Source organism: Notamacropus eugenii, chromosome 3, assembly GCF_028372415.1.
Source record: "Notamacropus eugenii isolate mMacEug1 chromosome 3, mMacEug1.pri_v2, whole genome shotgun sequence".
NCBI lineage: Eukaryota > Metazoa > Chordata > Mammalia > Diprotodontia > Macropodidae > Notamacropus > Notamacropus eugenii.
The window spans coordinates 428796532-428810597 of record NC_092874.1 but is presented as its reverse complement, the minus strand read 5'-3'; the positions used below and the strand labels follow the sequence as shown (position 1 = coordinate 428810597).

General features: G+C 43.1%; 1 protein-coding gene across 1 annotated transcript in view; it reads left to right on the top strand.

Annotated features, from left to right (window-relative positions):
- Positions 1-14066, top strand: part of ALDH1L1 (aldehyde dehydrogenase 1 family member L1) — a 76514-nt gene that overhangs the window by 50081 nt on the left and 12367 nt on the right. Inside the window, exons 16-18 of the mRNA XM_072598354.1 lie at positions 1526-1613; positions 8911-9004; positions 11013-11112. Coding sequence (XP_072454455.1) covers positions 1526-1613; positions 8911-9004; positions 11013-11112 — 282 coding nt within the window. The remainder of the gene's footprint in view (positions 1-1525; positions 1614-8910; positions 9005-11012; positions 11113-14066) is intronic.

The following is a 14066-nucleotide window of genomic DNA, read 5'->3' as shown; positions in this document are numbered from 1 at the left end:
TCAAATAAAAATGCCTTTTATATAAATATAAGGCCATTTACTATTTGGTTCTAACCTTTCTTTCCAGTCTTACCATACATTATTCTCCTGGGGCAGCAACATGGTGCAGTGGATAGAGCACCAGTGCAGGAGTCAGGAGGACCTGAGTTCAAATCTCACCTCAGACACTAGACACTCACTAGCTGTGTGACGTTGGGGAAGTCACTTAACCCCAATTGCCTCATCCTGGTCATCTCCAGTCGTCCTGATGAATATCGGGTCACTGGATTCAGATGACTGTGGAGGAGAAGTGAGGCTGGTGACCTGCACAGCCCTCCCTCACTCAAAGAAAGTCAAGTGCAAGTCATGTCATCATTTCTCTGATGGCATAGTCTTCTTCAGCAACAAAGAACGAACACACACACACACACACACACACACTGTTCTCCTTCATGTGCTCCCAACAAACTAGCTATCTTGGTGCCTTTACACAGCTTGTATATACCCCATGGGGGGGGGGTGCCATCTCCAGTTGCCCTGATCTATATCTGACCACTGGACCCAGATGGCTCTGGAGGAGAAAAAGAGGCTGATAACTCTGATAACTCTGCACAGTCCTCCCTCACTTAAATCCAATTCACTTGCAAGTCATGGCATCACCTTCCTGATGTCATGGTCCTCATTGAGAACAACAATGTACCCCATGTCTGGAATCAATTCCCTCCTCACCTCTGCCTCTTAATCCATGGTTTTCTTCAATGCTCCCTCCACACAAGCAGTATCTCCTATATCAAGTCATTCCTGATTCCATTTCCTACCTGTTAGAGTCTCCCCTAGTAAAAAAAAATTTACTTTATGTATATTTTAATATGTTTTGTGCAAATTTACCTATTTATGTTTTGTCTCTCCTGATAGAAAATGAAGTCCTTGAGAGCAAAAACTGTTTCATTTTTGCCTTTGTATCCTCAGCATCTAGTGTAGTGCCTGACACATAGTAGGTGCACAATAAGTAATTGTTAACTGGGTGATTTAAGACATCAAGTATGCATTATTGATAAAGACATCAAGTATGCATCTGTCCAGGGCATCATACTAAGTGTTGCCAAGTCTTCCAAGAGGAGAGAAGAAAATAAATGGAGTCGTGAAAAGAACACTGAGCTTGGAATCAAAAGGCCTAGGCTGGAATTCTGACTCTACCACTTATCTTGTGACCTTGGACAAGTCACTCTGTTTCCTCCCCTGCTAAAAACCAACCTGCTAGTTGGTTTTTAAAGTCCTTTAGAGCTGGAGAGGAGCTTAGTAGTTATCTGGTCCAATCCCTTCAGCCTGTAGTTCTGCAGAGATGGAGACACTGGAGGAAGGCATCCTGGTAAGGAGAAAGAGGTGAACTTGGTTGTTCAGCTGGAACCATTTAATCATATCAAAAATTATAGCTCCATTTTTCTATATGTGACATCTGGAAGTCACCTAGTGCATAAAACAGAAGAGGATGGCCTGGGAGGGCCAGTGGGTCTGAGACTGTGCAATTCTCTTCCTGTACCACCAGGTGACACCACTGACTGCCTTGAAATTTGCAGAGCTGACTGTGAAAGCTGGCATTCCCAAAGGTGTGGTGAACGTGATACCAGGATCAGGTAAGGGGACAACGGGAGAGGGCAGTGTTTTCCTATCTCCCTTCTCAGGAAGAAAAGGCAGGGCATCTCAGCTGGTCAACTTCTCCATCTGAAAGTCTTATAGGGAGCTTGAGCACCTCCAAAGACCAAGAATCTGACCTTGGGAAAGGGCTGACTAGGAAAAGGAGATGGTGGTGGTGGTGATGATGGTGGTGATGGTGGTGATGGTGGTGGTGGTGATGATGGTGGTGGTGGTGATGGTGATGATGGTGGTAGTGGTGGTGGTGGTAGTGGTGATAACTACTACTACCACTACTATTACTACTACCACCACTATTACCTCCTCCTCCTCCTTCTACTACTACTACTATCACCACTACCTCCTTTTCCTCCTCTTCCTTCTATTATTACTACTACTAAATAATAATAATAAACAATGGGAAATTGAGGGATAAAGAAGAGACAGCTGGGAATCCAAAGTCATGCCAACCATTTGGGAGCTCAAGGTAAATTTACCTGAGTCTACTCTCACTTCCCATCTTGTGTATAATCATCCTATATATACTGAGGGATAGTATAGCATAATGGATAGAGTACTGACCTTGGAGTCAGAAAGAACTAAGTTCAACCTAATAGCTGTATGATGGTAGACAAGTCACTTTGGCCCTCACTTATATATTGAGGGGATTGACTCAGTGACTTCTGAGGTCCTTTCTGACTCAAAATCTATGATACTTTGACCATTTATGAAGCACCTACTATGTATTATGTGCTGTGTACAAAGATAGGTGTAATGGAAAGAATACTAAACTTGTAGTCAGAAGACCTGGGCTTGAGTTCATATTTTAACATGTATTATCCATGTGATCATGAGCTAAGCATTTATCCTCTCTGGGCTTCATTACCCATTTTTTTAAAAAAAGAATCCCCTGGGCTGGATCCCTGAGGTCCCAAATAGCAATCACAAGCCACAGTTCTGAGTTTGAGATGGGTAGCAAGGTGTAGTGAAGAGATAACTGAAACAGGAAACGTTGCCTGGTCCTGGTCCTGATTTTGCCACTAGCTTACAGTGACCATGGTCAAGTGAGTTTCCTTCTCTGAACCTCAGTTTACTCCTCTATAAAACTAGAATTGATGATTCCCCAAGGTTCTATCCAGCTCTGATTTTCTAGAATCCATCCCTACATTTATTCCATTCTCCCCTGAAAGTTTCTTGGACCAAGTGATAGCTCTCTCTCCACACACAGACGATGAGTTTCATATAGCCATGGTCTAGCTGCTCGCTTTCTTCCTTAATTAACTCAACAGCTCTCCAGGAGCCAGTAGCAGGATGGGGGCAGGTGGGACATCCCAGATGATCTGGTCTGGTGATTCCTCCAATGACTCCTTCCTTCCCACCTGGTACAGTGCCAACACATCTGTCAGCAAAGGGCTAATTGAAACTCTAACTAGGACATCACAAAAGCACCTCTCTCTGCCTCCTGACTTCTGCTGAAAGGAGATGGGTTGGGGTGGCAGAATTGGCTCACATTTCATTTCAACCTCCCCTGACTCTGTCACTGGCTGGGAATTTGCTGGATTGAAGGCGAGGAGGTAAATGTCATTTGCTCAGGGAAAGGAATCCAAGAGTCCTGGGATCACTGCCCAGTTTTGCCTTTGGCTTACCTAATAATACTAATGACAATACCGGTGATGATGATGATACCTCTACCTTATTTGTACTGCTCTCAAAATACATTCACACCCATTACCTCATTTGTTTTGATGAGACAACCCTATGACAGGACAGGTATTATCCCATTTTACAGAAAAGGAAAGGGAATTTCAGAGAAGTTGAGTTGCTTAAAAATCACATGACTAAGGAGGCAGCATGCCCTAATGACAAATAACAGTATTTAGAGCCAGAAGGGACTTTGGGGGCCATTTATTCCAGCCCCCTCATTTTACAGATGAAGAAACTGCCAAGATGTTTGAGTGACTTGCCCAAGGTCACACAGGTATCAGAGGAAGGATTTGAACCCAGGACCTTTGACTCCAAAGTCAATGTAGAATTAATTCATCTCTCAAGGAACATATTAGGAAGGAATTTCATCTCTCTTGCCCCTTATCCCTGATTTTGTTGCCCTTGGGAACATTCAACCTCAAAGACCCAATGAAATAAATAATTAATAGGCATCTATACTGTGTCCCAGCACCTATGTTAGGCAGTGTGGATACAAATACAAACATGTGTGTGTGTGTGTATGCATATGAGAGAGAGAGAGAGAGAGAGAGAGAGAGAGAGAGAGAGAGAGAGAGAGAGAGAGAGGAGAAGAAGAAGAAGAAGAAGAAGAAGAAGAAGAAGAAGAAGAAGAAGAAGAAGAAGAAGATGAGGAGGAGGAGGAGGAGGAGGAGGAGAAAGATGAGAGAGGAGAGAAAGAGAAATAGAGAGAGTCCCCTCCCTCAAGGAGTGCTGTGCCTACAGAACACTCCATATGAACCACTCTGTCTCATAACATGTTAGGTCTGAAAGGAGGACCCTTAGAGGTTGTCTACACCGATCCGCTTATTTTCCATAAAAGGAAATTGAAGCTTAGGGACTGAATTCCCCAACATCATACAGATTCTACATGGTGTAGTGGGGACTGGAACCCTGACTATGAACAGCCTAGTATAGTCCTCTTTCTGCCACAGCAGGCTGTAAAGGACTTTGAGATTAAAAGTCTTTGACACTCAAAGAAAATGAGTTCTGATGGTAGATTTTCAGAGAGTGAGACAGGTATTTCTACAGCATCACACAAATAAAACCATGTGTTCCTACATGTAAGGCCAGCCCTCATATTTAACCTGTTTTCCCCTTCTTCTGCTTATACTGCCTTGAGGGCAGGGGGCAAACAGGAAGAATCTGTAATGTTGGAGACTATTAGAGCTGGAAGGGACTGGTGAGATCAACACACACACAGACGCACACACACACACACAGACACACACACACATAGACACACAGACACAGACACACACACACACACACACACACATAGACACACACACACACACACACATAGACACACACACACACACACACACACACACACACATTTGCCCAGGGTCTCATGGACAGTTAGTTGCAGAACTAGGATTTAATCCCAGATTTCTTGTCTCCTAACCCAATATGTCTTCATATCTACCTCCACAAAGAGTAACTTACCTTTCTCCCCACCAGCCTAAGTGTGCACTGGCAGAGTCCATGTGAGTTGGCGTCTGTTCTCTCCCCTCTAAGCAGGAGAAAATTGAACTAATGCTGGCCCTTTTGGTCACTGACGTAGTGTACCTGCCCTCTGTGGCTGCTCATTCTGCAGAGATGGTGGCTGATCTGCCAGTCACCAAGGTGGGAAACCATGCCTGTCATGGCTGGTTTATTTTCAAAGTAAACCCCACATAAAGGAGAACTTTGTTCTGTGAATCAGAGTGTGATATAGACCGTGGTGGAGGGCATTTAGAGTAGTCTGCATTCAGAGATAAAGAGTGGCCAGAATGAGAGGTGTATAGTTCTGCTATACTCTGCCCATGTTTGGGTTACTGTGTTCAGGTCGAGGTACCATATTCTGGGAAGGACCTTGATAAACTGAGAGGGATTAAAACCCAAGGAGGGAAACCATATAAGAATCAGTTACAAGACCTGGGAATGTGAATGCTGAGGAAGAGAAGATTTAGGGGGTACATAATGTATGTCTTTTAAGTATTTGAGATTGTCATGTAGAAGATGGGTAGTTAGGTGGCACCATAGGACATAGAGTGCTGGGCCTGGGAAGACTCATCTTCCTGAGTTCAAATCTGGCCTCAGACACTTACTACTGTGTGTCCCTGGGCAAGTCACTTCATCCTGTTTGCCTCAGTTCCCTCATCTGTAAAATGAGCTGCAGAAGGAAATGGCAAACCCCTCCAGTATCATTCCCAAGAAAACCCCAAATGGAGTCACCAAGAGTTGGACACAATTGAAACAAATGAACAATAACATGTAGAAGATGGATTAGAAGGGAAGCCATCGTGTAGGAAGTCAACAAAGACCTGGTCTTGCCTCTGACCCATACTGACTATATGACCCTGGATGAGTCACTTGAAGTCTCAATGCTCTAGGCAACTCTCCTAACAAGAAGGTGACAACCTGCAATTGGTAGAGAGATTTCCTCATCTGAGAGTTCCTTATACTATGGAAATCATAGGTCCAAGATCTTTACCTGTTTGACCTCAAAGGGCAATACTTGGCATGATGGGGGGAAGTTTCAGGGAGAGAGGAATTTGAGACTCAATATATGAAAAGTTTGCTAATAACTAACACTCTCTTGAAGTTGGAATAGACTGCTCTAGGAGATGAAGGGGTTTTCTCTCACTCCCTTATTCAGTTCTTGGTTGGACCCAGTGGTCTCTGAGGACCACTCCAGTTCAAAGTTTGTGAATTAATCCATTATAACAATACAAACTATAAATTTTACAAACAGATATTAGATTTTTTTCCATGGCAATACTCCTTACAACCATACCAGTCCCCCCTGGGACTTAGTCCCCTGGATATAAGCTTCTCCAAGGTTATCTAAGACCTTAGACAATAGTCCATTGTTGGACCCATACTCAGATTCTTTCCAGATTAGAAGGGTCTGCCAAAGAATTGTGCCCTGTTGGCATAACCTGCCATCACTCTACAAGGAGCCAACTTCAAGAACACAGGGTCATCTGCGCAGAACAAAGAGGCATCAGAGGAGGTGTCAGTGGAAATCTTATAATACACCCATGTGTACAATGTGTTGAAGCATTGAGTTCACTTACAATAGCCTCATGTGTCTTATGTGGATTTGGGTTTTATTTTGTGGTTTTGGTCTAGACCCAGGATTTCATTCATTTGGGAACTCACAAAAGGGGAAACCCCCTCCAATGGTATAGATATCCTTAGAAAGTTGCCCAGTACATTGAGACATTAGGTTCATGGGTTCATGACCCCAGGTGATATATGTTAAAGGCAGAATTTGAACTCAGGTCTTCCAGACTCCAGGGCCAGCCCTCTATTTACTACACCTCACTACCTTTCATAAGGTAGATTCTTAACAGCACAGATTTAGAAGTGGAAGGACTCCAAGGGGTCATCTAGCCCAAGCCCTCATTCTATAGAGAAAGCTGGGGCCTAGATTTATGGGAGCTAGCCCAAGATCACATGGGCATTAAACTGAAGAATCAGGATTTGAATCCAGGCTCCCTGATTCCAAATCCAGTGTCCTGTCTGCCTTCAGCCTCATTCGGAAAATCCAGCCCCTTGGAATAGGAGTCAGACTGAAGGCTGCATTCACCCCATTCCTTTAAGGACAAAAGGCACGTGGCCTCTTCAATGCAGAGATGAAACATTTCCATATACTCACACTATTCTTGAGGCTATTGAAAATCCTGGAATGTCAATATAGGAAAGGACCTTGGGGGGTCTCTATTCTAACTTTCCTTCCAAGATATCCAGATCAGTCTGCCTTTGCTTGGATTGTTTCTGTGATGACAAACTCCCTATCTCACAAAGGAATCCATTCCATTGTGTTGGAGTTACAGTTGTCCCTTTGAGAGTACAGAGCATTAGAATTGTCCTTCTTTCCGTACATATGTGTAGCTCATAGGGGCATAGGATGTTAGAGATGGGGGACCTCAGAGCTCATCTAATTTAACTATATCATTTTCAAGAAGAGAAAACTGAAGCCTAAAGAGATTCAGTGACTTGCCTAAGGCTAGGGCAGAGCCAGAATTTGAACTCAGGTCTGGTATCAATAGGAATTGGGAAATGATAATCCTGCTGTTTTGCCCTAGTCATACCACATCTGGTGCACTGTGCTCATTTTGTGAGGCAGCTGGATGGTACTATGGATAGAGAGTGCTGGTCCTGGATTCAGAAAGACCTGAATTCATAACCCAACCTCAGACCCTTACTTGCTGTGTGACCCTGGGTAAATCACTTAAACTCTGTCTGCCTCAGTTTCCTTAACTGTAAAATAGGGGTAATAATAGCACCAACCTTCCAGGGTTGTTGTGAGAATCAAATGAGATATTTGTAAAGTGCTTAGCCCATAATAGATGCATCATGTTTCCTCTGCTTCCTTTTAAGTACACATTTGTATGCATTGTTGGGAGAGGGGGATTCTTGCTTAGACCTCTGAGAATCTTTGCTTCATTATCATGTTGGAAGAAATTCTAAGCCTCCATCATTGGAATTTTCAACAATGTGTTAAGAATCCATCCTAAACTTTTAGGTAGCCTGCTGACTCTCCTTACGATGGTTGTCTATGGCTCAGCCTAGGCTCCCAAGCATTTCCATTCTACTCTGAGGCAAATCTATCCAAGATCTCATTTCTCCAGGTGGCAGGGATTTGGGAGATTTAATCTTAGGTCAATTTCATTGTCCTCCAGACCAGTAGTGTCAAGTAGAAAAGGAGGCCACTAATTGGTTCACAAGGATCCCTGCTGATCCGTTAAAAATGTAACATCTGTATGTTTATTTATTTTGTTAAATATTTCTCTTGTTACATTTCTCTCCAGTTACATTTTAATCTGGTTCAGGCTGTATTCAGGAGTGTTGTGGGTCCCATGTGTATGACACTTCTGTCCAAACCCTTTCAGAGTTAAGATTCAGGAAGGAATATTCCAGTTTATGAGGGCTGTGAGGTGGAGGAGTTTGTAAATCCCCTCAGAACCCACAAAGGACATACCAACTAGCTAATGATGGGGCGGGAGCAGTTAGTGTGTAGGGTAATACAGTGGGAGAGGCTCTGGATTTGGGATTGGGAGACCAGTGATCTCATCTACTTAATACATGTGCAACAATACGGAAGTTATTTAATATTTCTGAGCTTTGGTTTCTTCCTCTCTAGGAAGAGGAAATGACTTCTGTTGTCCCTTCGAGCTCCAAATCCTATATTAAGCTGCCTTTTCCTTATGAGAGTAATTCTCCTGTCTGCAGAAAATTCTTTACAGACTCAGAGAGCACCAAGAACGATAGTTTGGCTTGCTGAGTGGACTTGGCCTGGAATTTCCATTTCTCTTGTTGAAAACTCCCCTGAAAGGGGTGGGGAGATCATGGCCTCCCTTTGCATGGTAGGCTAAGGAGGCCTGCCTTGTGCACCAAAGTTCCATTGGCATCCCAGCTGATCAAAAAGAGATGTCGGGCAGGGGTCTAAAGGAAGCAAGTATTGGCAGCTTCTCAGTTGTCAGCAAAGGAAGCCCGTCTTCATCAATCCATGGGTTATGTCATTTAGGGGTCTCAGGGACCTCCATAAGCCCTGCTTTCACACTCTGTTGCCCCTCATTTGGACAGGTTCCTTGGTTGGGCAGAGGTTATCAGATCATCCAGATGTGAGGAAAATTGGGTTCACAGGCTCCACAGAGATTGGAAAACACATCATGAAGAGGTAAGCAAGTTGTGGGAGCAGTGCGGGAATATGCTGGATATGGGGGAGAGATTTCCCTTTCCTGGTTCCTGAAATCTATTTAGGCAGCCAACTCTTTAACCTACACGCAAGGCCATCCCTAAGCCTGAGCATTAATCATCTTCAAAGTATCTCAGATTCTACCATCTTTTATTCATGGAAACTCTCCAAATGCTGTGGCCTTTGTCTGCTACAATAATAATGGCTTACATTTATAAAGAGCATTATAAAGTTTGCGAAGCACTCTCCAAACATTATTTTGTTTTATCCAGTGAAGCAGAGGTGCTGTGATCATGCCCATTTTACAGGTGAGGTAATCAACACCCAGAGAGGTTAAGGAATTTGCCCAGTCTCACAGGTGTTAAATGTCTAGGCAGGATTCAAAGCCAGGTCTTCCTGACTCAAAGGTAAGGGCTCTATCCACCACAAAACCCTGCCAACATAAAGAGAAATCACCATGTTAATTATTTTAAAGCCAAAATGATGGTTGTAGGAAGAAGATAAACACACACATGAAGCTTCAGCAACTTGTATGTCAATCGGGCATTTAATATCTGCCTCTATTTTTACTGAAATCCTTTCCTGGAAATCACAGACTGAGACATTAAAGATGCCAGTGGCCAGAGTCAAGGGACTGGACTACAGGTGAAAGGTTTGCATGATATTGATAATGGTCATGATAACAGCTCATGTAGATACTCTGGACATGGTTGCTTTCTTTTTTCCTTCATAATTGTGATTTCACTGGGGTTGGAACATGTAAATTCCCTCCACAAACACAGATCAGCAACTGAACCATAGAAAGAACCACAGCCCGGATGTACCAAAGGCAGCACGTTGACTCTGGTCTTCCCCACTCCAAGACTGTCCACTCTATCCACTAAAACTCCCCAGATCCTTTTTACATCTTGCCAATTCTCCCTCATCTTACACTCACATGTTCAATTTTATGAACCTGAATATAAGATTTCCCTTTATCTCTAGTAAGTTTCACCTTATTAAATTTGTCCTATTGTTCTAATTGGCTGAGGGTGGGGAGGAATAAGCATTTATATAGCATCTGCAATACTCTTCATTTTACAGTTGAGGAAATCAAGAAAAATAGAAGTTAAATGACTTGCCCAGGATCACATAGCTATTAAGCATCTTCCTGACTCCCAGCATCCTATACATTGTGCCACCAGATATTTTATTTGCTTTTATGATCCCATCTCTCCTCCCCCCACCCCCCAGCTCTCCAATAAGGTTGAGATCTTTTGGGATGCTTACTCTGACCTTCAGTGTATTAGCTATTCCACCAAGCTCCTTGTCATCTGCAAATTTGATGGGCATCCAAGTTACTGACAAAAATATTAAATACCACGGGTCACAAATAGAATCCCAGATACTCTACAAGAGACTTCCCTAGATTCACTGGTTAGTTCCAAAAACAGAGCTTTGAGACACTTCAGATCTGATGGTGTGTGCATCTGCTGACTCGTTTTAGGACTGCTCTAAAGTATTATCTGTGTCAGTTAAGCAGCCAGTATTTATTAAGCACTGTGCTAGGCACTATGGACCAAAATACAAAGAATGAAACCATCCCCACTCTCAAGAAGTGTACAAGAAGGAAACAATAAGTACATGTAAAAATATACACAGCAGAAATACAGAATGAATAAATACAGATAGAAAGTAGTTCATTCAGTACAGTGGTGTCTCTATATTCCAACAGTCCAGTTTTGTGGTCCTTCAGTGTTTATAGTGGTTTGAATTTCTTATTCATTCCTTGCTTTATAAGCCATGGCCAAAAGCAGTAACACTTTGATCTTTGATTGTACAGACAGCTGTGTGTCAGGGTCCTGTATCTACAAGCCAGGATCCACCTTCCAAGGTGACCCTGACTCAGCTTTCTTCACTTCAGCTCAGATTGACTGGCAAGACTTCCAGATTTCTCAGTGAACTTGAATCCAGGCCAGCCATACTAACTCTTCTCTATTTGTTCTTTTAGCTGTGCCCTAAGTAACGTAAAAAAGGTTTCCCTGGAGTTGGGAGGAAAATCTCCCCTCATCATCTTTGCAGACTGTGATCTGAGCAAGGCCGTCCAAATGGTAATCCTTCAGTGTTCTGGGACTAACAGGGGTAGGTGTGGGTATCCTAGACAGAGTCCAGGGTGGGAATGGAATAGGCCAGGTTTCTGTGGGTCTGGGTTGAAAACAGACAAATTGAATCCAACTTCTGAAGGTATGTAAATACCAAATAGGAAGCTAGGTGGCATAGTGGATAGTGGGTGGGGTCTGGAGTCAGGGAAACTCATCTTCCTGAGTTCAAATCTGGCCTCAAATACTTACTAAGTGGGTGACTCTGGGCAAGTCACCTGTTTGCCTCAGTTTCCTCATCTGTAAATGAACTGCAGAAGGAAATGGCAAACCACTCCATTATCTTTGTCAAGAAAACCCCAAATGGGGTCATGAAGAGACAGACACAACTGGAAAACAATAACAAATTTTATAGAATTGGCAATAAGTTTACAGAATGCCAAGCAAAAATAATTATAATAATATAAGTAGCAATAGATAATAATAGTACTACTTATGTAGCACTTTAAGCTGTATCCTCACAACAACCCTGGGAAGTAGGTGCTACTAGTATGCTCATTTTAGGATGAGGAAACCAGAAGATAAATTATCCCGTTTAATGCCTTCATTTTACATTTAGAGAAACAAGTTCAGAGAGAGAAAGTAACTTGCCTTAAGTCATTCAGCCCCTTAGTGGCAGAACCAGGATTACAGTACAGGTCACAGAATCACAGAAGCTCAGGGTCAGAGGTCAATATGGCATAGTAGGAAGAACACTGGATTTTGAGTCAAAGGATCTTAAATCCAAATGATGAAGTCCTAGTTCTATAGCTGGAAGGGATGTCAGAAGGGATGAACCTAGCCCAACTCCTTTTTTTACAGATAGGGAAACTGAAGTCCAGAGAGGCTACTATGTTGATTGCATAAGAGTACAATAGGAGGGTAGTTTAAGCTGGTGGGAGGAAATGTGGTTAGCACCTTCCTCGCAAGGCCATTCTGTTCTCATCTGCTCTAGTTATTGGCCAAGCTCTGTCCAACATCTGTCTCCAATAATGTTAAGCAGCCTGCCTAGCAATTCCTTCATGGAGAAATGCTTCCTTCCCAAAATGCAAAAAGGAAATGAGGTCCCCAGTCCTGAGCCTTGCTGGGAAAATGAAAGTAATAGAAATTAGAATCTTCAGGTTGGAAGAGCCCCCAGAGGTCTGAAGGGGAGCCTCAGCAGAGAAGAGAGGGTCATAGCTCCCTTCTATTTGGAGACGGTTATTTTCTACGTCCCTTTTTCCTCTGTGGGAGATTTTCCAGCCTTCTTTTATCCACCTCAGCCATTAAAGGAGAGGGAAAAGGGGAAGGCAACTCCCAGGGTTCTTGAGATCCTGTTCACCGTGTGCTTGAGGGAAGAGGAGGAGGAAGCTGTGTAAGCCTTAGTCTGGCTACATTAACAATAAGAGGTTCCGTTTCCCTAGCGCTACAATTACAACTTTGTAACTCTGGAATATCCATTTTCTAATCTGATGCTCACCACAGCTCTCTGAGAGGACACATATGAGTGCTGGTCCCCATTTTCTGTATGAGAACTAAGGTTCAAAGAAATTGAGACACCCAAGGTCAAACATCTAGTAAATGGTGAAGACAGACAATCCCAGCCCTCCGGATGTTAACTAAATCCAGTATTCTTTCTACTGATAACAATAAAAATTGGAATAGGGAGAAGGCTAGAGATTGGATCTGTGAGTTCATTGGCACGGGGAACTCCCAAGTGAGAAAACTCCTCCAGCCAATGCATGTTGGCATTTTCTCTGTGACTTAAAGACTTACACAGTTGCTTAGGGCACTGAGAGATATGAAGTCATCTTCCCAGACTCATGCAGCAAATACATGCGAGGGCAAGATCAAAGGAGACCCTGAGACTGAGCCAAAAGCAATAATAGTGGGCATTGATCCAGGATATCCCAAAAGTCTCAGTGCAGGGCTTTTAAATATGAAAGCTCAAAACTACATTAAGACATTTGGGACACTGTAATAATTTCTGTAACTACAACACTTTACATACTTTTCTCTAATGACCCTGTGGGAGTAGGTAGTACAATTGTCATTATTCCCATATTTCAAATAAGGAAATTGAAACTCACAGAAATTAAGTTACTTGTCTATGGCCAAAGAGCTACTAAGCAGCAGAGTTAGGAATTCACATACACACACACACACACACACACACACATATACATACAGAGAGAGTCAATTGGGGTTAAGTGACTTGTCCAGGGTCACACAGCTAGTAAGTATCTGAAGCCAAATTTGAGCTTAGTTCCTTCTGACTGCTGGACAAGTACTCACCACCTAGCTGCCCCTAGGAGCATATATTTAGAGCTGAAAAGGGCCTGAGAACTAGTTGAACTTAGATCTAGTTGAACCCCTTCATTTTGCCATTGAGGAATTGTAGCCCAGGAACTTGCCCAAGGTCATAGGTAGGAGTGGCAGAGCTGGAGCTTTGAACCTATATGCTCTGACTCCACTACTCTTTCTACTGTACCACACTGCCTTAAGGACTTGAATTCAGGTCTTGTGACCTCAAGCCCAGCTCTCCCAATATACTCTACCATGTTTCCTTGTTTTTCCTCAGCCTGCTTTCTCCCATTCTACTATCTATACCTAATGCGAGGCTTGGCATTGACCAACCTTGATTTTATCCAGATTGTAGACCACCAGCTTGTGGTCACCTTTAGCATATTTTTAAAACAGAAAACTGATTGGTTCCTGAAGTTGTCAGAGTGGAAAAGCACTGACTTTGAGGTCCTCAGATCTGAGTTCAAATCATCTCTCTGTCACTTACTACCTGTGGATAGGTTGCTTGATGTGTCTGGTTCCATTTTTTCCATCAGTAAAATGAGAGGGTCAGACCAAATGAGACTAAGGTCCCTTCTGGATTTAAGTCTAGAATCCTAGGACCACAGGAGAGAATCGGCCAGAGATAGCCCCTCAGAAAGGCT